The 23390-nt window shown below is 43.3% G+C and overlaps 1 protein-coding gene across 1 annotated transcript in view; it reads left to right on the top strand.

Moving 5' to 3' along the window:
• The window catches only part of LPA (lipoprotein(a)), a 196160-nt gene that overhangs the window by 105612 nt on the left and 67158 nt on the right, over window positions 1-23390 (top strand). Inside the window, exons 31-38 of the mRNA XM_073022675.1 lie at window positions 1289-1470; window positions 2699-2858; window positions 5004-5185; window positions 6418-6577; window positions 10561-10742; window positions 11886-12045; window positions 16032-16213; window positions 17338-17497. Of these exons, the coding sequence (XP_072878776.1) occupies window positions 1289-1470; window positions 2699-2858; window positions 5004-5185; window positions 6418-6577; window positions 10561-10742; window positions 11886-12045; window positions 16032-16213; window positions 17338-17497 (1368 nt within the window). The remainder of the gene's footprint in view (window positions 1-1288; window positions 1471-2698; window positions 2859-5003; window positions 5186-6417; window positions 6578-10560; window positions 10743-11885; window positions 12046-16031; window positions 16214-17337; window positions 17498-23390) is intronic.

Raw genomic sequence — 23390 nt, forward strand, 5'->3', positions numbered from 1 at the left:
AATAAAAGGTTACTGTGTGGATTCGAAGGGATATTGCAAATCCTAGAGCAATCGCAGTTTTGACCTCTGAGGTTTATGTTATAATAAGAATATTCCACACATTCCAAAGCGGGAAGCCATGGAAGAAAAAGAAGTCTTTGAAGAGCTCGGGCTCTTATACATCCAGTTGCTGATTGAACCAGCTTCCTGGAATGGAGGGTCTGAGGTTGAGACTAGGTCACAATTGTAGAGTCTCTAGAGAGAGAGTGTTGGATCCCCATGGCCCAGAATACATCTCCCATTTTCTCAGGCAGCCACAGGTCATGAATGTGAGGATACTGACAGGTTGGAGCAACGTTGTTGGGAGGCATAAGGAAGAGCGAATGCTTCAAGATCCCCGCAGCCCAAACTCCTCCCCTGCTTTGTCCCCTTCTTCATTGCTTTCTGCTCCTCCGTAGCTGTCTGACCTCTTCAGATCTCTTAGTCTTCCCTGCCGTCTTCCTTGATGCCATGGGTCCCACTGTTCTTTCAACTCATCCGCTTTCCCTCAGTCCCGGAGTGGCTGCAGCCAGCAGAAAATAGATTGAGGGCAAGAGAGAAGGTCCTGCCCAGGAACTCATTCTAGAGATACTGCATCCTGACCGAGAGAAAATTTTTCAGGGCAGCTTTGAGAAGTCGTGCAGAAAGAAACCCACTTGACCCATGTGATATGAGAATGACAGACAGTAATAGTATTTGCACGATGCGTTTCCATGTGAAACGTAGAGCCTTTTCACTACATTTTGAGTACATAGTATGTGAAGGTTGACCTGGAAAGGCTGTCCTTCTGGATGCCTTGTTTTCTCGGAAGAACTACATGTTAGTTGCAACTCCCACTTTAGAATATGAAGCCCTACCGAGAGAGATACACAGACCTAGACAGATACAGATACTTTTGTGTGTGAATCAACAATGGGACAATACAGGCATCAAAATGCATACCATTATTCCAGAGAGATGGATTGAGCAGAAGGTAGAAGGCGAATACTCTGATCATGTTTTGGCCACATGTATGCATTATCTCAGTGTCTCTAGGAAGCGTTTGCTCCTTTAGATATACAAAAATAGTAATAATCTATTAAGTATGAGAAATGTGCAGAGAGGATTAGTGATTGAGAGCCATTCATGCTTGTGGCAATCATATGGTACTTTTAATGGGTATATTAGAAAGGCACCAGGAATGACCTTGTTCCCGCACAAAGGAGAGGTTGTGGGGTGCCCGTGCATAGTGTCCCACCTCTTGTGACATGTATGGTTTTGGAATTTCCAGTGGCTTGATCAGGAACTACTGCAGGAATCCAGATCCTGTGGCAGCCCCTTATTGTTATACGATGGATCCCAATGTCAGGTGGGAGTACTGCAACCTGACACAATGCTCAGATGCAGAAGGGACTGCCATCGCACCTCCGAATGTCACCCTGGTTCCAAACCTAGAGGCTCCTTCCGAACAAGGTAAGGAGCCTGTGGCCAGACTTCTACGCACTTAGACTCTGGGATGAAAAGCCATGGAAATTCCCAGTGGTGCGGCAGTTTTCAATGGTCCACAGATGCTTGAGTGTTGACTGAGTTCTGCCATGTAGGAGGAAGCCTGCGTGCACTCTCTGGGGGAACTAGGGGAGTGATTTCTGGTAGAATGTGGGTGGGCTGTGTCTTTAGGATGGGCCCAAACCCTCCAGGGTGATCGCCTGCACAAGTCACCTCATTGTAAAACGGACTATCTCAGTGTCTTAGCCAACATTTTTATTGTGACATGCTCTGAGGTGTGTGACTCTTTCCAAGCCAGAGAGCATTTCCAGAAATTTCTTCAAGTAGACAGCATTGAGTGCAATCTTCAGCATTGCAGATTCTGAGAAATATGACTCTGGAGCCCGTCACCCTGGAGAAACCTAACAGGGCTTCCTTAATTCCATATCGCCCTGGGTCTGTGGAGCAGTACATGAGCTCCCAATGCTGTAAGGCTCTGCAGCCCTAGGCTTTGAAGGGAGTGATTTCTCCGTGTTCTTAAACCTCTTTCTGATGGCACTTGTACTTGGGAGGGGTCTGGAGAGAAAGAGTAGTAGACTTCTCCTTTATTGCAATTCAGGTTGCGGGGCACGAGAGGATTCCCTCTGTCCTCCAGAGGAATACGCTTTTGGCCTGCACACATCCCTGAGAAGCAAAGTGTCGTTGCCTTCAGTCAGATATAGAGGACCATTTTCTGCCCCATGGCCCGGAAGCCAAAGGCCTTGGATTTCATGAACAACGGTCTAGGGAAACAGGCAAAATTTTCATGTCTGTCCCCGCCTCTGTCCCCGACAGCCGATTACCCCCTGCAGCCCGCATTGCCAAATTCAATGCCCTTTGCTCGATCCTGCCCCATCTTTCTCATGAACATTTAGTAGAGTTTCCCAGAAAGGTGCTTGCTCGTGAGCGCACTTTCCAATGAGGAGCAGACTGAGTTGTTCTGTTTCTCTCAGGTTACAGGTGAAATATTTCCAAGATCTTACGGTTCTAGAATGGTAGAAATCTGTTGCTTTGGTGTTGGTTTGCTGGTTGTTGTCTCACATCCCTCGGCCTACAGAGAAGGAAAAGAGTGCGGTCGTAATTCTCATAAACTGCTTTCTGGTTGTATCATCAGTGGCTTCACATGTATCTCTGTTCTCAGAGATACTCACTTTGATTTCTTCTGTTTTCCTTTCAGCACCGACTGAGCAAAGGCCTGGGGTGCAGGAGTGCTACCACGGTAATGGACAGAGTTATCGAGGCACATACTTCACCACTGTGACAGGAAGAACCTGCCAAGCTTGGTCATCTATGACACCGCACTCTCATAGTCGGACCCCAGAAAACTACCCAAATGGGTATGTCTTTGTTCTTTACCGTAAGAGAAGAAAGGGTCAACTGAAGTTTCTGTTAGAAGAGACGTGCTTCAAGCTGAGTTCTCCGAACTCAACTTGTGTCAGACGCAGATGGCGCAGCAAAATGTCTCAGGATGATTGCCTTGGAGCTAAGGGTCTGAGAGAAGAGAACTGTTAAGCTGCCTCTCCTTCCTCCTAGTTTTATGGAGCAGAAGGGAAATCTGGAGGCGAGGACATCACATTATGAAGAAAGTCAGAATGGCAAATGACCAAACACTTAGATTCCCCTTCCGCAACACCCACTAAGGGTCAATGAAGACTTTCCCATTGGAACTCTCTTATTCTGACTTCCAATTCCTGAAGGGAAGATTGTGTTTGCCTTTTCTGTCTGAGCTTATGAGGAAAGATAGGTGCTTATTTATGGACAGGTAAATGTATCTCTTTCTACATCTATGTAAACTCCAATGGGGAGGGAAACACTCGGCCTTCAGTACCAGAGGCCTGAAGGGATACGGGTTCACAGGAAGAGAAGAACCAAGGCAGGAAGGCAGATGAGATTGAGCAAAGACACGGATGCTGTAAAACAAAAGGGATGTGGAGACGGACAGAAGCCTGGGTCTGAGCACCCCAGGGCCAATTTTTTGGCCACAAGTGAGTATGAAGGACATAGAGAAATGATTTCTCCATGTGGGACAAGAATGGTAAAGGACCTAGAGAATTGAGAGAGGGGCAATGATGAGCTCAACTCCATAGATGCCTTGGCTTACTTCTGAGATACGCTTCGTGCACTGACTAGCGAGGAGATGGAGCCCAAGGAGACTGTAGCCATCTTGCTGAAGGTAGGGGAGGGATTGGACTTTGGGATGACTCTGGTAGCTAAAACTTTCTAGGTCTGCTACAAATAAGACCTGGTTTGTGGAGGAAAGGATCTCTACAAGTACGCATAGAAGTCTCCTCCAGTTGTTGGCCTGACATGACGCTGAATATGCACAGACAATCGTTCCACAAGAAAGTATGCCAAAGATCATTTACTGAGAAACAGCAACTACACGAGAACAGCAAGCTCAATAAAGAAGACAGAGATCACATAGCACTGTGGGAGACTGAAGTCCTTACCAGCTAGACGAGAGAGTCCTCACAGAACACGTTGCCATTTTTGTGGAGACCCCAGAACAGTCATAATTTAAAAGTGGTATTAATCTATTCCTAGAATACAGGCAGCTGCGGAGAACCCCTTTCATAGCTGAAAAGCGAGTGTCCAAGCATCAAATTAGTTTCCAAATCAATGAACTGCCAGTAAAAGGAAATCTGACGTCTCTTTACAAGTAAACAAGAAAGTCAATTGGCTCAGCTATGAGGTATCCCAAGACTGAGTCCTAAATTTAAACTCTGACTACACGTAGGAAAACATTTTGTGTGATCCATAACCAGGAGAGAAATCAGGCAATACAAACAAGCTCAGAAATGACAGAAATGATTAGAATTGCATGAAAATTTGACATATTAGTGTGACAACTGATTTCAAATATTTAAAAAAATGAATATGAAACAAACCAGATATCGTATCAAGAGAAATTAACGGTCCGGAAAGCGAAATCAAATTAATGGACTAGTATAAAAACAGTATGTCTTAAATGAAAAAATTACGGCATGGCCGCCTGCTCAAGTTAAACAATTCAGAAGAAAAAGTTAACCAAAAATCAGTTCTACAGAACCTGCAGAACGAGTTACACACACAAACCCAAGTTCAAAACACACCCATACACGCACGCACGCAAAAACTCACAAGTTCTCTCATACACACAACAACAGTCCTGAAAAAATAGTGAAATATAAAATCAACCAAGCCTCACAGACGTGTAGGAGAATTTGAAAATATTTCCTGCATGTGGGAACCAAGTCACAGAAAAGAGCAAGCGTTTGCTAGTTTAGATTTTAAAAAGTAGTAATAATCTATTAAGTATGAGAAATGTGCAGAGAGGATTAGTGATTGAGAGCCATTCGTGCTTGTGGCAATCATATGGTACTTTTAATGGGTATATCAGAAAGGCACCAGGAACGACCTTTTTGCCGCACAAAGGAGAGGGTGTGGGGTGTCCCTGCATAGAGTCCCACCTCTTGTGACATGTATGGTTTTGGAATTTCCAGTGGCTTGATCAGGAACTACTGCAGGAATCCAGATCCTGTGGCAGCCCCTTATTGTTATACGATGGATCCCAATGTCAGGTGGGAGTACTGCAACCTGACACAATGCTCAGATGCAGAAGGGACTGCCGTCGCACCTCCGAATGTCACCCCGGTTCCAAGCCTAGAGGCTCCTTCCGAACAAGGTAAGGAGCCTGTAGCCAGACACCTACATGCTTTGACGCTGGGATGAAAAGCCATGGAAATTCCCAGTGGTGCGGCAGCTTTCAATGGTCCACGGATGCTGGAGTGTTGACTGAGTTCTGCCATGTAGGAGGAAGTCTGCATGCACTCTCTGGGGGAGTCAGTGGAGTGATTTCTGGTACAACGTGGGTGGGCTGTGTCTTTAGGATGGGCCCAAACCCTCCAGGGTGATCACCTGCACGAGTCACCTCGTTGTAAAACGGACTATCTCAGTGCCTTAGCCAACATTTTTATTGTGACTTGCTCTGAGGTGTGTGACTCTTTCCAAGCCAGGAAGCATTTCCAGGGATTTCTTCAAGTAGACAGCATTTGGTGCAGTCTTCAGCTTTGCAGATTCCCAGAAATATGACTCCGGAGCCCGTCACCCTGGAGAAACCTAACAGGGCTTCCTTAATTCCATATCACCCTGGGTCTGTGGAGCAGTACATGAGCTCCCAATGCTCTAAGGCTCTGCAGCCCTAGGCTTTGAAGGAAGTGATTTCTCCATGTTCTTAAACCTCTTTCTGATGGCACTTGTACCTGGGAGGGGTCTGGAGAGAAAGAGTAGTAGACTTCTCCTTTATTGCAATTCAGGATGCGGGGCACGAGAGGATTCCCTCTGTCCTCCAGAAGAATAAGTTTTTGGCCTGCACACATCCCTGAGAAGAAAAGTGTCGTTGCCTTCAGTCAGATATAGAGGACCTTTTTCTGCCCCATGGCCCGGAAGCCAAAGGCCTTGGCTTTCATGAACAACGGTCTAGGGAAACATGCAAAATTTCCATGTCTGTGTCTGCCTCTGTCTCCGACAGCCGATTACCCCCTGCAGCCCGCATTGCCAAATGCAGTGTCCTTTGCTCGATCCTGCCCCATCTTCCTCATGAAGATTCAGTAGAATTTCCCAGAAAGGTGCTTGCTCGTGAGCGCACTTTCCAATGAGAAGCAGTCTGATCTGTTTTCTTTCTCTAAGGTTGCAGGTGAAATATTTCCAAGAACTGACTATGGTTCTAGAATGGTAGGAATCTGTTGCTTTGGTGTTGGTTTGTTGGTTGGTTTTCTCACATCCATCAGTCTACGGATAAGGAAAAGAGTATGGTCGTAATTCTCATAGACTCCTTCCTGGTTGTGTCATCAGTGGCTTCACATGTATCTCTGTTCTCAGTGATACTCACTTTGATTTCTTCTGTTTTCCTTTCAGCACCGACTGAGCAAAGGCCTGGTGTCCAGGAGTGCTACCACGGTAATGGACAGAGTTATCGAGGCACATACTTCACCACTGTGACAGGAAGAACCTGCCAAGCTTGGTCATCTATGAAACCACACTCTCATAGTCGGACCCCAGAAAACTACCCAAATGGGTATGTCTTTGTTCTTTACCATAAGAGAAGAAAGGGTCAACTGAAGTTTCTGTTGGAAGAGACGTGCTTCAAGCTGAGTTCTCCGAACTCAACTTGTGTCAGACGCACATGGCTTAGCAAAATGTTTCAGGATGATTGCCTTGGAGATAAGGGTCTGAGAGAAGAGAACTGTTAAGCTGCCTCTCCTTCCTCCTAGTTTTATGGAGCAGAAGGGAAATCTGGAGGCGAGGACATCACATTATGAAGAAAGTCAGAATGGCAAATGACCAAACACTTAGATTCCCCTTCCGCAACACCCACTAAGGGTCAATGAACACTTTCCAATTGGAATTCTGTTATTCCTACTTCCAATTCCTGAAGGGAAGGTTGTTTGCCTTTTTTGTCTGGGCTCATGAGGAAAGATAGGTGCTTATTTATGGGCAGGTAAATGTATCTCTTTCTACGTCTGTGTAAACTCCAATGGGGAGCAAAACACTCGGCCTTCAGTACCAGTGGCCTGAAGGGATACAGGTTCGCAGCAAGAGAAGAGCCAAGGCAGGAAGGCAGATGAGAGTGAGCAAAGAGACGGATGCGGAAAAGCAAAAGCGATGGGGAGATGGACAGAAGTCTGCGTCTGAGCACCCCATGGTCAATTCTTTTTGCCACGAGCGACTACGAAAGACATGGAAAAATGGTTTCTCCATGTGGTACAAGAGATGTTATAGGACCTAGAGAATTGAGAGTGGGGCAATGATTAGCTCAACTCCATAGATGCCTTGGCTTTCTTCCTGGATACCTTTCCTGCACTGAGTAGCAAGGAGATGGAGCCCAAGCAGACTGTAGCCAATGCTGAAGGTAGGGGAGGGATTGGAGTTTGGGATGACTCTGGTAGCTAAAACTTTCCAGGTCTGCTACAAATTAGACCTGTTGTATGGTGGAAAGGAGCTCTACAAATACGCATAGAAGTCTCCTCCATTTGTTGGCCTGACAGGATGCTGCATGTGCACCGAAAATGGTTCTAGAATAAAGTATGGCAAAGAACATTTACTGAGAAACAGCAACTACAAGAGAACAGGAAGCTCAGTAAAGAAGGCAGAGATCACATAGCACTGTGGGAGACTGGAGTTCTTACCAGCTAGATGAGAGGGTCCTCACAGAATACATTGCCAATTCAGTGGAGACCCCAGAACAACCTTGATTTAAAAGTGGGATTAATATATTCCTAGAAATCAGGCAGCTGCAGACAGCCACTTGCATAGCTGAACAGCCGGTGTCCACCCATCAAATCGGTTTCCAAGTCAATGAACTGCCTGTGAGAGGCAATCTCAACTCTCTTTACAAGTAAACAACAAAGTCTATTGACTCAGCTGTGTGGTATCCCCAGAGTGAATCGCAGATTTAAACTTTGACTACATGTAGAAAAGCATTTCGTGTGATCCATGACCAGGAAATAAATCAGGCAATACAAACAAGCTCGGAAATGACATAAATGATTAGAATTCCATGAAAAAATTTACATATCGGTGTGATAACGGATTTCAAAAGTTTAAAAAAATGAATATGCAACAAACCAGATATCATATCAAGAGAAATTTATAGTATACAATAGCATAATCAAATTAAAGGATTAGTATTAAAAAAGTACGTCTTAAATGAAAAAATTACTGTATGGCCACCGGCTCAAGTTAGACATTTCCAAAGAAAAAATTAACCAAAAAACCATTCTACAGAACCTGCAGAACTAATTACACACACACACACACACACACACAAATTCAAAACACACCCATACACGCATGCAGGCAAAAACTCACAAGTTCTCTTAGACACACAAGCACACCCCTGAAGAAACAGTGAAATATGAAATCAACCAAGCCTCACAGACATGCAGGAAAATTTGAAAATATTTCCTGCATGTGGGAAGCAAGTCACAGAAAACAGCAAGGGCGTTTGGAGTAGAAGCAAGTACCTGAGTCAAGGATGGTTGATAACTTTTCAATTATGAAGAACATTGAAAAAATCACAGCTTCATGAAACTCTAGGGATCAAATAGGGAATTTTGGGGAAAAAAAAAGAAAAAACCTGTGTGCTCTAATTTTACATCACAGTTCGAAAGTAACAAGGCAAAGGTATAATATGAAGAAACATCTCAGGAGAAACTGGATGATCAGGAGATGTGTCTTCCTAGACGTAGAGGGATACAAATTGCTAATGCATTCACCTCAGAAACACTGGAAGCCAGATCCAGGCAATATTATTAAAATGATAATCTGGAACCAGAAGAGATCAACCGAGAATGTTGAATCCAGCAATAAAATGCCTTGAAGATGATCTGTGTTGAATAAATGCATATTGTGCACTGCCCCAAACAAAGAAACCAGAAACTGCCAGACTTTGGAATCAGCAGGCTTCTGTAACAAGAGAGGGACCCGAAGGTATTAGATAGAAGAAGAAGAAAAGAAGAAGGGAACTTTCTGCAGCCCATGTAATGTAGATACCAGCAGCTGGCAAATGCAGATAGATGTAAATGCAAAATATTTTCTTGATCAAATTTCTATGTCTTTTTAAAAGAGAGTTGACTACTTGAAGCAAAATGATAGCACTATGTTTAACTTTAGCATATGTAGAGGTAACAGTTTGAACACGTAGCGTAAATCATGCAGGTAATAATTGGAAGTGTACCATTGTAAGTTTCTTACCTCATGCACGATGGTATGTAATATTAATAAAAGGTTACTGTGTGGGTTCAAAGGGATATTGCGAATCCTGGAGCAATCACACAGTTTTGAACTCTGAGGATTATGTTATAATAAGAATATTCCATGCATTCCAAAGAGGGAAGCCAAGGAAGAAAAAGAAGTCTTTCAAGAGCTTGGGCTCTTATACATCCAGTTGCTGACTGAACCAACTTCCTGGAATGGAGTGTCTGGGGTGGAGACTAGGTCACAACTGTACAGTCTATATAGAGAGAGTGTTGGAACTCCATGGCCCAGAATACATTTCCCATTTTCTCAGGCAGCCACAGGTCATGTTATGAGGATACTGAGAGGTTGGAGCAACGTTCTTGGCAGGCATAGGGAAGAGCGAATGCTTCAAGTTTGCAGCCCAAACTCCTCCCCTGCTTTACCCCCGTCTTCATTGTTTTCTGCTCCTCTGTAGCTGTCCAAACACTTCAGATCTCTTAGTCTACCCTGCCGTCTTCCTTGATGCCATGGGTCCCACTGTTCTTTCAACTCATCCGCTTTCCCTCAGTCCCGGAGTGGCTGTGGCCAGCAGAGGATAGATTGAGAGAGAAGGTCCTGCCCAGGAACCCGTTCTAGAGATACTGCATCCTGCCTGGGAGCAAATTTTTCAGGGCAGCTTTGAGAAGTCGTGCAGAAATAAACCTACTTGAACCACGTGATATGGGAATGACAGACAGTAATAGTATTTGCACACTGCATTTCCATGTGAAACGGAGAGACTTTTCACTACATTTTGGGTACATAGTGTGTGAAGGTTGATCTGGAAAGGCTATCCTTCTGGATGCCATGTTTTCTCTGAAGAACTATGTGTTACTTGCAATTCCCACATTAGAAAGTGAAGTCCTACCAAGAGAGATACTGAGAACTAGACACATACAAATACTTTTCTATGTGAATAAACAATGGCAAAATATAGACATTAAAATCTATACCAGTTATTCCAGAGAGATGGATTGGGCAGAAGGCAGAAGGAAAATAGTCTGATCATTTTTGGGCCATGTGTATGCATTATCCCAGTGTCTCTAAGAAGCGTTAGCTAGTTTAGATTTAAAAAAATCCTAATAATCTCTTAAGTGTGAGAAATGTGCAGACAGGATTAGGAATGAGAGCCATTCGTGCTCGTGGCAATCATATGGTACTTTTAATGGGTATACTAGAAAGGCACTGGTAATGACCTTGTTGCAGCACAAAGGAGAGGGTGTGGGGTGCCCCTGCAGAGTGTCCCACCTCTTGTGACATGTATCATTCTGAAATTTCCAGTGGCTTGATCAGGAACTACTGCAGGAATCCAGATCCTGTGGCAGCCCCTTATTGTTATACGATGGATCCCAATGTCAGGTGGGAGTACTGCAACCTGACACAATGCTCAGACGCAGAAGGGACTGCCATCACACCTCTGACTGTTACCCCGGTTCCAAGCCTAGAGGCTCCTTCCGAGCAAGGTAAGGAGCCTGTGGCCAGACATCTACACGCTTAGATGTTGGGATGAAAAGCCATGGAAATTCTGACTGGTGCAGCAGCTTTCAATGGTCCACGGATGCTGGAGTGTTGACTGAGTTCTGCCATGTAGGAGGAAGCCTGCATGCACTCTCTGGGGGAGTCAGCGGAGTGATTTCTGGTACAACGTGGGTGGGCTGTGTCTTTAGGATGGGCACAAAACCTCCAGGGTGTGCCCAGGGTGTGCCCAAGAAGCTTTTCCAGGGATTTCTTCAAGTAGACAGCATTCGGTGCAATCTTCAGCATTGCAGATTCCAAGAAATATGACTCTGCAGCCTGTCACCCTCCAGAAACCTAACAGGGCTTCCTTAATTCCATATCGGCCTGGGTCTGTTAAGTAGTACATGAACTCCCAATGCTCTAAGGCTCTGCAGCCCTAGGCTTTGAAGGGAGTGATTTCTCCGTGTTCCTAAACCTCTTTCTGATGGCACCTGTAACAGGAAGGGGTCTGGAGAGAAAGAGTAGCAGATTTCTCGTTTATTCTAATTCAGGATGCGGGGCATGAGAGGATTCCCTCTCTCCTACCAATAAGTTTTTGGCCTGCACACATCCCTGAGAAACAAAGCATCTTTGACTTCAGTCAGATATAGAGGATCGTTTACTGCCCAATGGCCCGGAAGCCAAAGGCCTTGGCTTTCATGATCAACGGTCTAGGGAAACATGCAAGATTTCCATGTCTGTCCCCGCCTCTGTCCTTGACAGCTGATTACCCCCTGCATCCCGCATTGCCAAATGCAGTGCCCTTTGCTCGATCTTGCCCCATCTTCCTCATGAACATTCAGTAGAGTTTCCCAGAAAGGTGCTTGCACGTGAGCGCACTTACCAATGAGAAGCATTCTGATCTGCTCTATTTCTCTAAGGTTTCAGGTGAAATATTTCCAAGAACTGACTATGGTTCTAGAATGGTAGGAATCTGTTGCTTTGGTGTTGGTTTGTTGGTTGGTTTTCTCACATCCATCAGCCTACGGATAAGGAAAAGAGTACGGTCATAATTCTCATAGACTCCTTTCTGGTCGTGTCATCAGTGGCTTTACATGTTTCCCTTTTCTCAGAGATTCTTAGCTTGATTTCTTTCGTTTTCTTTTCAGCACCGACTGAGCAAAGGCCTGGTGTCCAGGAGTGCTACCATGGTAATGGACAGAGTTATCGAGGCACATACTTCACCACTGTGACAGGAAGAACCTGCCAAGCTTGGTCATCTATGAAACCACACTCTCATAGTCGGACCCCAGAAAACTACCCAAATGGGTATGTCTTTGTTCTTTACCATAAGAGAAGAAAGGGCCAATTGAAGTTTCTGTTAGAAGAGACGTGCTTCAAGCTGAGTTTTCCAAACTCAGCTTGTGTCAGACGCAGATGGCGGGCATACCAAAATGTCTCAGGATGATTGCCTTGGAGATAAGGGTCTGAGAGAAGAGAACTGTTAAGCTGCCTCTCCTTCCTCCTAGTTTTATGGAGCAGAAGGGAAATCTGGAGGCAAGGAGATCACATTATGAAGAAAGTCAGAATGGCAGACGACCAAACACTTAGATTACCCTTCCACAACACCCACTAAGGGTCAATGAAGACTTTCCAATTGGAATTCTGTTATTCTGACTTCCAATTCCTGAAGGGAAAGTTGTTTGCCTTTTCTGTCTGGGCCAATGAGAAAAGAATATGTGCTTATGTATGGACAGGCAAATGTATATCTTTCTATATCTACATATATTTGAACAGGGAGGGAAACACTCAGCCCTAAGTACCAGTGGCCTGAAGGGATACAGGTTGACGGCAAGAGAAGAGCCAAGGCAGGAAGGCAGATGAGAGTGAGCAAAGAGATGAATGCTGAAAAGTAAAAGGGACGGGTAGATGGACAGAAACCTGGGTCTGAGGACCCCAGGGCCAATTTTTTGGCCACAAGTGACTGCCAAAACATGGAAAAATGGTTTCTCTAATGGGACAAGAGATGGTAGAGAACCTAGAGAAATGAGAGAGGGGCAATGATGAGCTCAACTCCATAGATGCCTTGGCTTTCTTCCTGGATACGCTTCCTGCACTGACTAGGAAGGAGATGGAGCCCAAGGAGACTGTAGCCATCTTGCTGAAGGGAGGAGAGGGATTGGAGTTTGGGATGACTCTGGTAGCTAACATTTTCTAGGTCTACTACAAATAAGACCTGGTTTGTGGAGGAAAGGAGCTCTGCAAATATGCATAGAAGTCTCCTCCAGTTGTTGGCCTGACATGACGCTGCATGTGCACAGACAATGGTTCCACAAGAAAGTATGGCAAAGAACATTTACTGAGAAATAGCAACTACAAGAGAACAGCAAGCTCAATAAAGAAGACGGAGATCACATAGCGCTCTGGGAGTTCGGAGTTCTTACCAGCTAGACGAGAGAGGCCTCACAGAACACGTTGCCAATTCAGTGGAGACCCCAGAACAGCCTTGATTTAAAAGTGGAATTAGTATATTCCTAGAAATCAGGCAGCTACAGACAGCCCCTTGCATAGCTGAACAGCCAGTGTCCAAGCATCAAATCGGTTTTCAAGTCAATGAACTGCCTGTGAGAGGAAATCTCAAGTCTCTTTACAAGTAAACAACAAAGTCAATTGGCTCAGCTATGTGGTATCCCAAGAGTGAGTCCTAAATTTAAACTTTGACTACATGGAGGAAAGCATTTCGTGTGATCCATAACCAGGAAATAAATCAGGCAATACAAACAAGCTCAGAAATGACAGAAATGATTAGAATTGCATGAAAATTTGACATATTGGTATGATAACGGATTTCAAATATTTAAAAAAATGAATAGGAAACAAACCAGATGTCATATCAAGAGAAATTAACAGTATAGAATAGCCAAATCAAATTAAAGAACTAATATAAAAACAGTATGTCTTAAATGAAAAAATTACTGCATGGCCACCTGTTCAAGTTAGACATTTCAGAAGAAAAAATTAACCAAAAAGCAATTCTACAGAACCTACAGAACTAGTTACACATACGCACCCAAATTCAAAACACACCCGTACACGGACACACGCAAAATCTCACACGTTCTCTCACACACAAGGACACTCCTGAACAAATAGTGAAATACGAAATCAACTGAGCCTCACAGACATGTAGGAAAATATGAAAAGATTTCTTGCATGTAGGAAGCAAGTCACAGAAAAGAGCAAGGGAGTTTGGATAGAAGCAAGTACCGGAATCAAGGATGGTTGATAACTTTTCAATTATGAAGAATGTTGACAAAATCACAGTTTCGTGAAACTCTATGGAACAATTAGGGAAATTGGAAAAAAAACCCAAAAAACCTCTGTGCTGTACTTTTGTATCCTCAGTTTGAAGGTAACAAGGCAAAAGTATAATACGAAGAAACATCTCAGGAGAAACTGGAGGAAAAAGGGCTGTCTTCCTAGAAGTAGAGTGTTACAAATTGGTAATGGGTTCACCTCAGAAACACTGGAAGGCGCATACCAGGGAATATTATTGAAATGATAATCTGGAACCAGAAGAGATCAACCGAGAATGCTGAATCTAGCAATAAAATGCCGTGAAGATGATCCGTGTTGGATAAATGCATATTGTGCACTGCCCCAAACAAAGAAAGAGGAAACTGCCAGACTTTGGAATCAGCAGACTTACATAACAAGAGAGGTGACCCGAAGGAATTAGATAGAAGAAGAAAAGAAGAAGAAGGGAACTTTCTGCAGCCCATGTAATGTAGAATCCAGTAATTGGCAAATGCAGATAGATGTAAATGCAAAATATTTTCTTGATCAAATTTCTATATCTTTTAAAATGAGTGTTGACTGCTTGAAGCAGAATGATAGCAATATGGTTAAATTTAGCATATGTAGAGGTAACAATTTGAACATGAAGCATAAATCCTGCAGGTAATAATTGGAAGTGTACCATTGTAAGTTTCTTACCTCATGCACGATGGTATGTGATATTAATAAAAGGTTACTGTGTGGGTTCGAAGGGATATTGTGAATCCTAGGGCAATCACAGAGTTTTGAACTCTGAGGTTTATGTTTTAATAAGAATATTCCATGCATTCCAAAGAGGGAAGCCATGGAAGAAAAAAAAAGTCTTTAAAGAGCTCGAGCTCTTATACATCCTGTTGCTGATTGAACCAGCTTCCTGGAATGGAGGGTCTGAGGTTGAGACTAGGTCACAGTTGTAGAGTCTCTAGAGAGAGAGTGTTGGATCCCCATGGCCCAGAATACATTCGCATTTTCTCATGCAGCCACAGGTCATGAATGTGAGGATACTGAGAGGTTGGAGCAACGTTCTTGGGAGACATAGGGAAGAGTGAATGCTTCAAGATCCCCGCAGCCCAAACTCCTCCCCTGCTTTGCCCCCTTTTTCATTGTTTTCTGCTCCTCCGTAGCTGTCCGACCTCTTCAGATCTTTTAGTCCACCCTGCTGTCTTCCTTTATGCCATGGTTCCCACTGTTCTTTCAACTCATTCCCTTTTCCTCAGTCCCGGAGTGGCTGCGGCCAGCAGAGGATAGATTGAGAGCAAGAGAGAAGGTCCTGCCCAGGAACCCATTCTAGAGATACTGCATCCTGCCTGGGAACAAATTTTCCAGGGCAACTTTGAGAAGTCGTGCAGAAATAAACCTACTCTACTTGACCCACTTGATATGGGAATGACAGATAGTAATAGTATTTGCACAGTGCATTTCCATGTGAAACGTAGAGCCTTTTCAGTACGTTTTGGGTACATAGTGTGTGAAGGTTGACCTGGAAAGGCTATCCTTCTGGATGCCATGTTTTCTCTGAAGAACTACGTGTTAGTTGCAATTCCCACATTAGAATATGAAGTCCTACCGAGAGAGATACTGAGAACTAGACAGATACAGATACTTTTGTATGTGAATAAACAATGGCACAATACAGATGTCAAAATCCATACGAGCTATTCCAGAGAGATGGATTGGGTAGAAGGCAGAAGAATAGTCTGATCATTTTTGGGCCACATGTATGCATTACCTCCGTGTTTCTAAGAGGCGTTTGCTACTTTAGATTAAAAAAAAATCCTAATAATCTCTTAAGTATGAGAAATGTGCAGAGAGGATTGGGGATTGAGAACCATTTGTGCTTGGGGCAATCATATGGTACTTTAAATGGGTATATTAGAAAGGCACCGGTAATGACCTTGTTGCCGCACAAAGGAGGGGATGTCGGGTGCCCCTGCATAGTGTCCCACCTCTTGTGACATGTATCATTTTTGAATTTCCAGTGGCTTGATCAGGAACTACTGCAGGAATCCAGATCCTGTGGCAGCCCCTTATTGTTATACGATGGATCCCAGTGTCAGGTGGGAGTACTGCAACCTGACACAATGCTCAGACGCAGAAGGGACTGCCGTTGCACCTCCGAATGTCACCCCGGTTCCAAGCCTAGAGGCTCCTTCTGAACAAGGTAAGGAGCCTGTGGCCAGACATCTACACGCTTAGATGCTGGGATGAAAAGCCATGGAAATTCCGACTGGTGCAGCAGCTTTCAATGGTCCACGGATGCTGGAGTGTTCTGCCATGTAGGAGGAAGCCTGCGTGCACTCTCTGGGGGAGACAGCTGAGTGATTTCTGGTAGAATGTGGGTGGGCTGTGTCTTTAGGATGGGCACAAACCCTCCAGGGTGTGCCCAGGAAGTTTTCCAGGGAGTTCTTCAAGTAGGCAGCATTCGGTGCAATCTTCAGCATTGCAGATTCCGAGAAATATGACTGGAGTCTGTCACCCTTGAGAAACCCAGCAGGTCTGCCTTTATTCCATATTGCGCTGCGTCAATGGAGCAGTACATGAACTCCCAATGCTCTAAGGCTCTGCAGCCCTAGGCTTTGAAGGGAATGATTTCTCCGTATTCTTAAACCTCTTTCTGATGGCACCTGTACCTGGGAGGGGTCTGGAGAGAAAGAGCAGTAGATTTATCGTTTATTGCAATTCAGGATATGGGGCACAAGAGGATTCCCTCTCTTCTCCCGAGTAATAAGCTTTTGGCCTGCACACATCCCTGAGAAGCAACGTGTCTTTGCCTTCAGTCAGATATAGAGGACCGTTTTCTGCCCCATGGCCCGGAAGCCAAAGGCCTTGGCTTTCATGATCAACAGTCTAGGGAAACATGCAAGATTTCCTTGGCTATCCCCGCCTCTGTCCCCCACAGCCGATTACCCTCTGCATCCCGCATTGCCAAATGCAGTGCCTTTTGCTCGATCTTGCCCCATCTTCCTCATGAACATTCAGTAGAGTTTCCCAGAAAGGTGCTTGCTCGTGAGTGCACTTTCCAATGAGAAGCATTCTGATCTGTTCTGTTTCTCTAAGGTTTCAGTTGAAATATTTGCAAGCACTTACTACGGTGTTAGAATGGTAGGAATCTGTTGCTTTGGTGTTGTTTTGTTGGTTGGTTTTCTCACATCCCTTGGCCTACGGATAAGGAAAAGAGTACAGTCGTAATTCTCATAGACTCCTTCCTGGTTGTGTCATCAGTGGCTTCACATGTTTCTCTGTTCTCAGAGATGCTCAGCTTGATTTCTTCTGTTTTCCTTTCAGCACCGACTGAGCAAAGGCCTGGGGTGCAGGAGTGCTATCACGGTAATGGAGAGAATTATCGAGGCACATACTTCACCACTGTCACAGGGAAAATCTGTCAAGCTTGGTCATCTATGACACCGCACTCGCATAGTCGTACACCAGAAAACTACCCAAATGCGTATGTCTTTGTTCTTTACCATAAGTTATGAAGGACCAATGGAAATTTCTATTAGAAATGTCATACTTCAAGCTTTGTGTTCTGGACTGAAATTTTCTCAGATGAATAGTGCTTAGGAAAATATCTCTGGAATATTGTCTTTGAGCCCAGGGTCTAGGAGAAGACAACTGTTAATCTGGTCTCATTCTTCCTAGTTTAGAAGAGCAGAAAGTTTTCTGGAGACAAAGATATCACATTTAGAAATAGTCACGATGCCATCCACGAAACTCTTAGAGTAACCTTCCACAACACCCACTAAGGTTCTATGCAGCCTTTTATCATGGGAATTCTGTTAAACACACCTGCAATTACTGGAGTGAAAGTTCTGTTGGGTTTTTCTGTTTTGACTTACAAGGAAAGTATATATGTATATCTATGGAGAGATGAATCTATCTCTTTCTATATCTATGTCTTCCCCAGTATGTAGAAACACAGTCGGTTCTGACCACCAGTGATCTGAAGTGATACTGGTTGTTAGAAAGAGAATAGAAATGGCAGAAAGGTAGATGAGAGTCAGCAAAGAGAGAGATGCTGGAAAATAAAAGTGGTGGATAGATTGACAGAAGCCCAGGTCTGACCAACCCATGGCCAGTCTTTTGGCCATAAGTGGCTAGCAAAGACATGGACAAATGGTTTCTACATGTTGGAAAACAGACGGTAGTGTACCAAAAGTATAGTGAGAGGGGGAAAAATGAAATCAACTCCATAAATGAAATGACTTTCTTTCTGGAGGCTCTTGTTGCACTGAAGAGCAAGGTGATGGAGCCCAGATGGACTGTAGCCATCTTGCTGAATGTAGGAGAGAGATTGGAATTTGGGCCTACTGTCGTAGCTAGGATTTTATAGGCCTACTGATAATGAGAATAGATTTGTGGATGAAAGGAGCGCCAGGAGCACACATAGTAGTCTCCTCAGATCTTTAGCTAAACATGATGCTGCATGTACACAGAAAAAGATTCCACAAGAAAGTTGAGAAAAGAATATATCCTGAGGAACAGCAACTGCAATTGAACAGTGAGCTCAATGAAGAGGACAGAGCTCTCATAGCATTCTGGGATATTAGAGTTCTGACCAGCTGGAGGAGACACCTCACTGAACCTCTTGGGAATACAGTAGAGACTCCAGAAAAGTCATACTTTAGGAGTAGAATTAGTAAATTCCTAGAACAACGGCAGCTCTAGACAAATGCTAGCAAAGCTGAAAAGCAAGTCTCCAAGCATTAAAATGGTTTCCAAGTCAATTAACTGCTGGGAGAGGAAAACTCAATCCTGTTAATAGGTAAACAACAAAGTCAAGTAGCTCAGCTATGTGGTGTTCACAGTGTGAGTTCTAAATTTAAAACTTGACTACACATAGAGAAGCTTTTAGTGTGAACCATGACCAGGAGAAAAATCAGCCAATAGAAATAGACCTAGAAATGACAGAAATGATTAGAATGGCAAAAAAGTTGACATATCAATATGATAACTGAGTTTTAGGATCAAAGAAAGCATGAATATGGAATGAAGCAGATATCATATCAAGAGACAGTAACAGTATAGAAGAGCCAAATCAAATTAAAGAACTAGTATAAGAAGGTATGTCTTAAATGAAAAAATTGCTGGATGAATTCCCAATCGAGTGAGATATTTCAGAAGTAAAAACTAACTGAAAAACAATTTTATACCACCTACAGAACCAGCTACACATACACACACGACACACACACACACACACACACACACACACACACACACACACATACCCACACATGCACAGGCTTAGAAACATGCACACACACACATACACACATGTACCTCCACAAATACTAAAAATGAAATCAACTGATCCTAACAGATGTGTGGGAAAATATAAGAAGATTTCCTGCATATGGGTAGGACGTCACAGAAGGAGAGGAAGGAGAGATTGCAACAGAAACAAATACTGGAAGCAAGGATAGCTAAAAACTTTTCAAATATGAAGAATATTTAAAAATCACAGATTCAAGAAGCTGAATGAATCAGATAGGGAGTTAAAAAAAACTATAGATGCTTTTGGGCGGAGCAAGATGGCCGAATAGGAACAGCTCCAGTCTCCAACTCCCAGCGCGAGCGACACAGAAGACCGGCGATTTCTGCATTTTCAACTGAGCCTCTGCTGCTGATACCCAGGCAAACAGGGTCTGGAGTGGACCTCAAGCAATCTCCTACAGCTACAACCTACAGCTGAGGATCCTGACTGTTAGAAGGAAAGCTATCAAACAGGAAGGACACCTACACCAAAACCCCATCAGTACATCACCATCATCAAAGACCAGAGGCAGATAAAACCACAAAGATGGGGAAAAAGCAGGGCAGAAAAGCTGGAAATTCAAAAAATAAGAGCGCATCTCCCCCGGCAAAGGAGCGCAGCTCATCGCCAGCAACGGATCAAAGCTGGACGGAGAATGACTTCGACGAGATGAGAGAAGAAGGCTTCAGTCCATCAAATTTCTCAGAGCTAAAGGAGGAATTACGTACCCAGCGCAAAGAAACTAAAAATCTTGAAAAAAAAGTGGAAGAATTGATGGCTAGAGTAATTAATGCAGAGAAGCTCACAAACGAAATGAAAGAGACGAAAACCATGGCACGAGAAATAAGTGACAAATGCACAAGCTTCAGTAACCGACTCGATCAACTGGAAGAAAGAATGTCAGCGATGGAGGATCAAATGAATGAAATGAAGCGAGAAGAGAAACCAAAAGAAAAAAGAAGAAAAAGAAATGAACAAAGCCTGCAAGAAGTATGGGATTATGTAAAAAGACCAAATCTACGTCTGATTGGGGTGCCTGAAAGTGACGGGGAAAATGGAACCAAGTTGGAAAACACTCTTCAGGATATCATCCAGGAGAACTTCCCCAACCTAGTAGGGCAGGCCAACATTCAAATCCAGGAAATACAGAGAACGCCACAAAGATACTCCTCGAGAAGAGCAACTCCAAGACACATAATTGCCAGATTCACCAAAGTTGAAATGAAGGAAAAAATCTTAAGGGCAGCCAGAGAGAAAGGTCGGGTTACCCACAAAGGGAAGCCCATCAGACTAACAGCAGATCTCTCGGCAGAAACTCTTCAAGCCAGAAGAGAGTGGGGGCCAATATTCAACATTCTTAAAGAAAAGAATTTTAAACCCAGAATTTTATATCCAGCCAAACTAAGTTTCATAAGTGAAGGAGAAATAAAATCCTTTACAGATAAGCAAATGCTTAGAGATTTTGTCACCACTAGGCCTGCCTTACAAGAGACCCTGAAGGAAGCACTAAACATGGAAAGGAACAACCGGTACCAGCCATTGCAAAAACATGCCAAAATGTAAAGACCATCAAGGCTAGGAAGAAACTGCATCAACTAACGAGCAAAATAACCAGTTAATATCATAATGGCAGGATCAAGTTCACACATAACAATCTTAACCTTAAATGTAAATGGACTAAATGCTCCAATTAAAAGACACAGACTGGCAAACTGGATAAAGAGTCAAGACCCATCAGTCTGCTGTATTCAGGAGACCCATCTCACACGCAGAGACATACATAGGCTCAAAATAAAGGGATGGAGGAAGATTTACCAAGCAAATGGAGAACACAAAAAAGCGGGGGTTGCAATACTAGTCTCTGATAAAACAGACTTTAAACCATCAAAGATCAAAAGAGACAAAGAAGGCCATTACATAATGGTAAAGGGATCAATTCAACAGGAAGAGCTAACTATCCTAAATATATATGCACCCAATACAGGAGCACCCAGATTCATAAAGCAAGTCCTTAGAGACTTACAAAGAGACTTAGACTCCCATACAATAATAATGGGAGACTTCAACACTCCACTGTCAACATTAGACAGATCAACGAGACAGAAAGTTAACAAGGATATCCAGGAATTGAACTCATCTCTGCAGCAAGCAGACCTAATAGACATCTATAGAACTCTCCACCCCAAATCAACAGAATATACATTCTTCTCAGCACCACATCGTACTTACTCCAAAATTGACCACGTAATCGGAAGTAAAGCACTCCTCAGCAAATGTACAAGAACAGAAATTATAACAAACTGTCTCTCAGACCACAGTGCAATGAAATTAGAACTCAGGACTAAGAAACTCAATCAAAACCGCTCAACTACATGGAAACTGAACAACCTGCTCCTGAATGACTACTGGGTACATAACGAAATGAAGGCAGAAATAAAGATGTTCTTTGAAACCAATGAGAACAAAGATACAACATACCAGAATCTCTGGGACACATTTAAAGCAGTGTGTAGAGGGAAATTTATAGCACTAAATGCCCACAAGAGAAAGCAGGAAAGATCTAAAATTGACACTCTAACATCGCAATTAAAAGAACTAGAGAAGCAAGAGCAAACACATTCGAAAGCTAGCAGAAGGCAAGAAATAACTAAGATCAGAGCAGAACTGAAGGAGATAGAGACACAAAAAACCCTCCAAAAAATCAATGAATCCAGGAGTTGGTTTTTTGAAAAGATCAACAAAATTGACAGACCACTAGCAAGACTAATAAAGAAGAAAAGAGAGAAGAATCAAATCGACGCAATTAAAAATGATAAAGGGGATATCACCACCGACCCCACAGAAATACAAACTACCATCAGAGAATACTATAAACACCTCTACGCAAATAAACTGGAAAATCTAGAAGAAATGGATAATTTCCTGGACACTTACACTCTTCCAAGACTAAACCAGGAAGAAGTTGAATCCCTGAATAGACCAATAGTAGGCTCTGAAATTGAGGCAATAATTAATAGCCTACCAACCAAAAAAAGTCCAGGACCAGATGGATTCACAGCTGAATTCTACCAGAGGTACAAGGAGGAGCTGGTACCATTCCTTCTGAAACTATTCCAATCAATAGAAAAAGAGGGAATCCTCCCTAACTCATTTTATGAGGCCAACATCATCCTGATACCAAAGCCTGGCAGAGACACAACAAAAAAAGAGAATTTTAGACCAATATCCCTGATGAACATCGATGCAAAAATCCTCAATAAAATACTGGCAAACCGGATTCAGCAGCACATCAAAAAGCTTATCCACCATGATCAAGTGGGCTTCATCCCTGGGATGCAAGGCTGGTTCAACATTTGCAAATCAATAAACATAATCCAGCATATAAACAGAACCAAAGACAAGAACCACATCATTATCTCAATAGATGCAGAAAAGGCTTTTGACAAAATTCAACAGCCCTTCATGCTAAAAACGCTCAATAAATTCTGTATTGATGGAACGTACCTCAAAATAATAAGAGCTATTTATGACAAACCCACAGCCAATATCATACTGAATGGGCAAAAACTGGAAAAATTCCCTTTGAAAACTGGCACAAGACAGGGATGCCCTCTCTCACCACTCCTATTCAACATAGTGTTGGAAGTTCTGGCTAGGGCAATCAGGCAAGAGAAAGAAATCAAGGGGATTCAGTTAGGAAAAGAAGAAGTCAAATTGTCCCTGTTTGCAGACGACATGATTGTATATTTAGAAAACCCCATTGTCTCAGCCCAAAATCTCCTTAAGCTGATCAGCAACTTCAGCAAAGTCTCAGGATACAAAATTAATGTGCAAAAATCACAAGCATTCTTATACACCAGTGACAGTCAAACAGAGAGCCAAATCAGGAATGAACTTCCATTCACAATTGCTTCAAGGAGAATAAAATACCTAGGAATCCAACTTACAAGGGATGTAAAGGACCTCTTCAAGGAGAACTGCAAACCACTGCTCAGTGAAATAAAAGAGGACACAAACAAATGGAAGAACATACCATGCTCATGGATAGGAAGAATCAATATCGTGAAAATGGCCATACTGCCCA

The sequence above is a fragment of the Chlorocebus sabaeus genome, chromosome 13 (genome assembly GCF_047675955.1).
Source record: "Chlorocebus sabaeus isolate Y175 chromosome 13, mChlSab1.0.hap1, whole genome shotgun sequence".
In the NCBI taxonomy this organism is placed as follows: domain Eukaryota; kingdom Metazoa; phylum Chordata; class Mammalia; order Primates; family Cercopithecidae; genus Chlorocebus; species Chlorocebus sabaeus.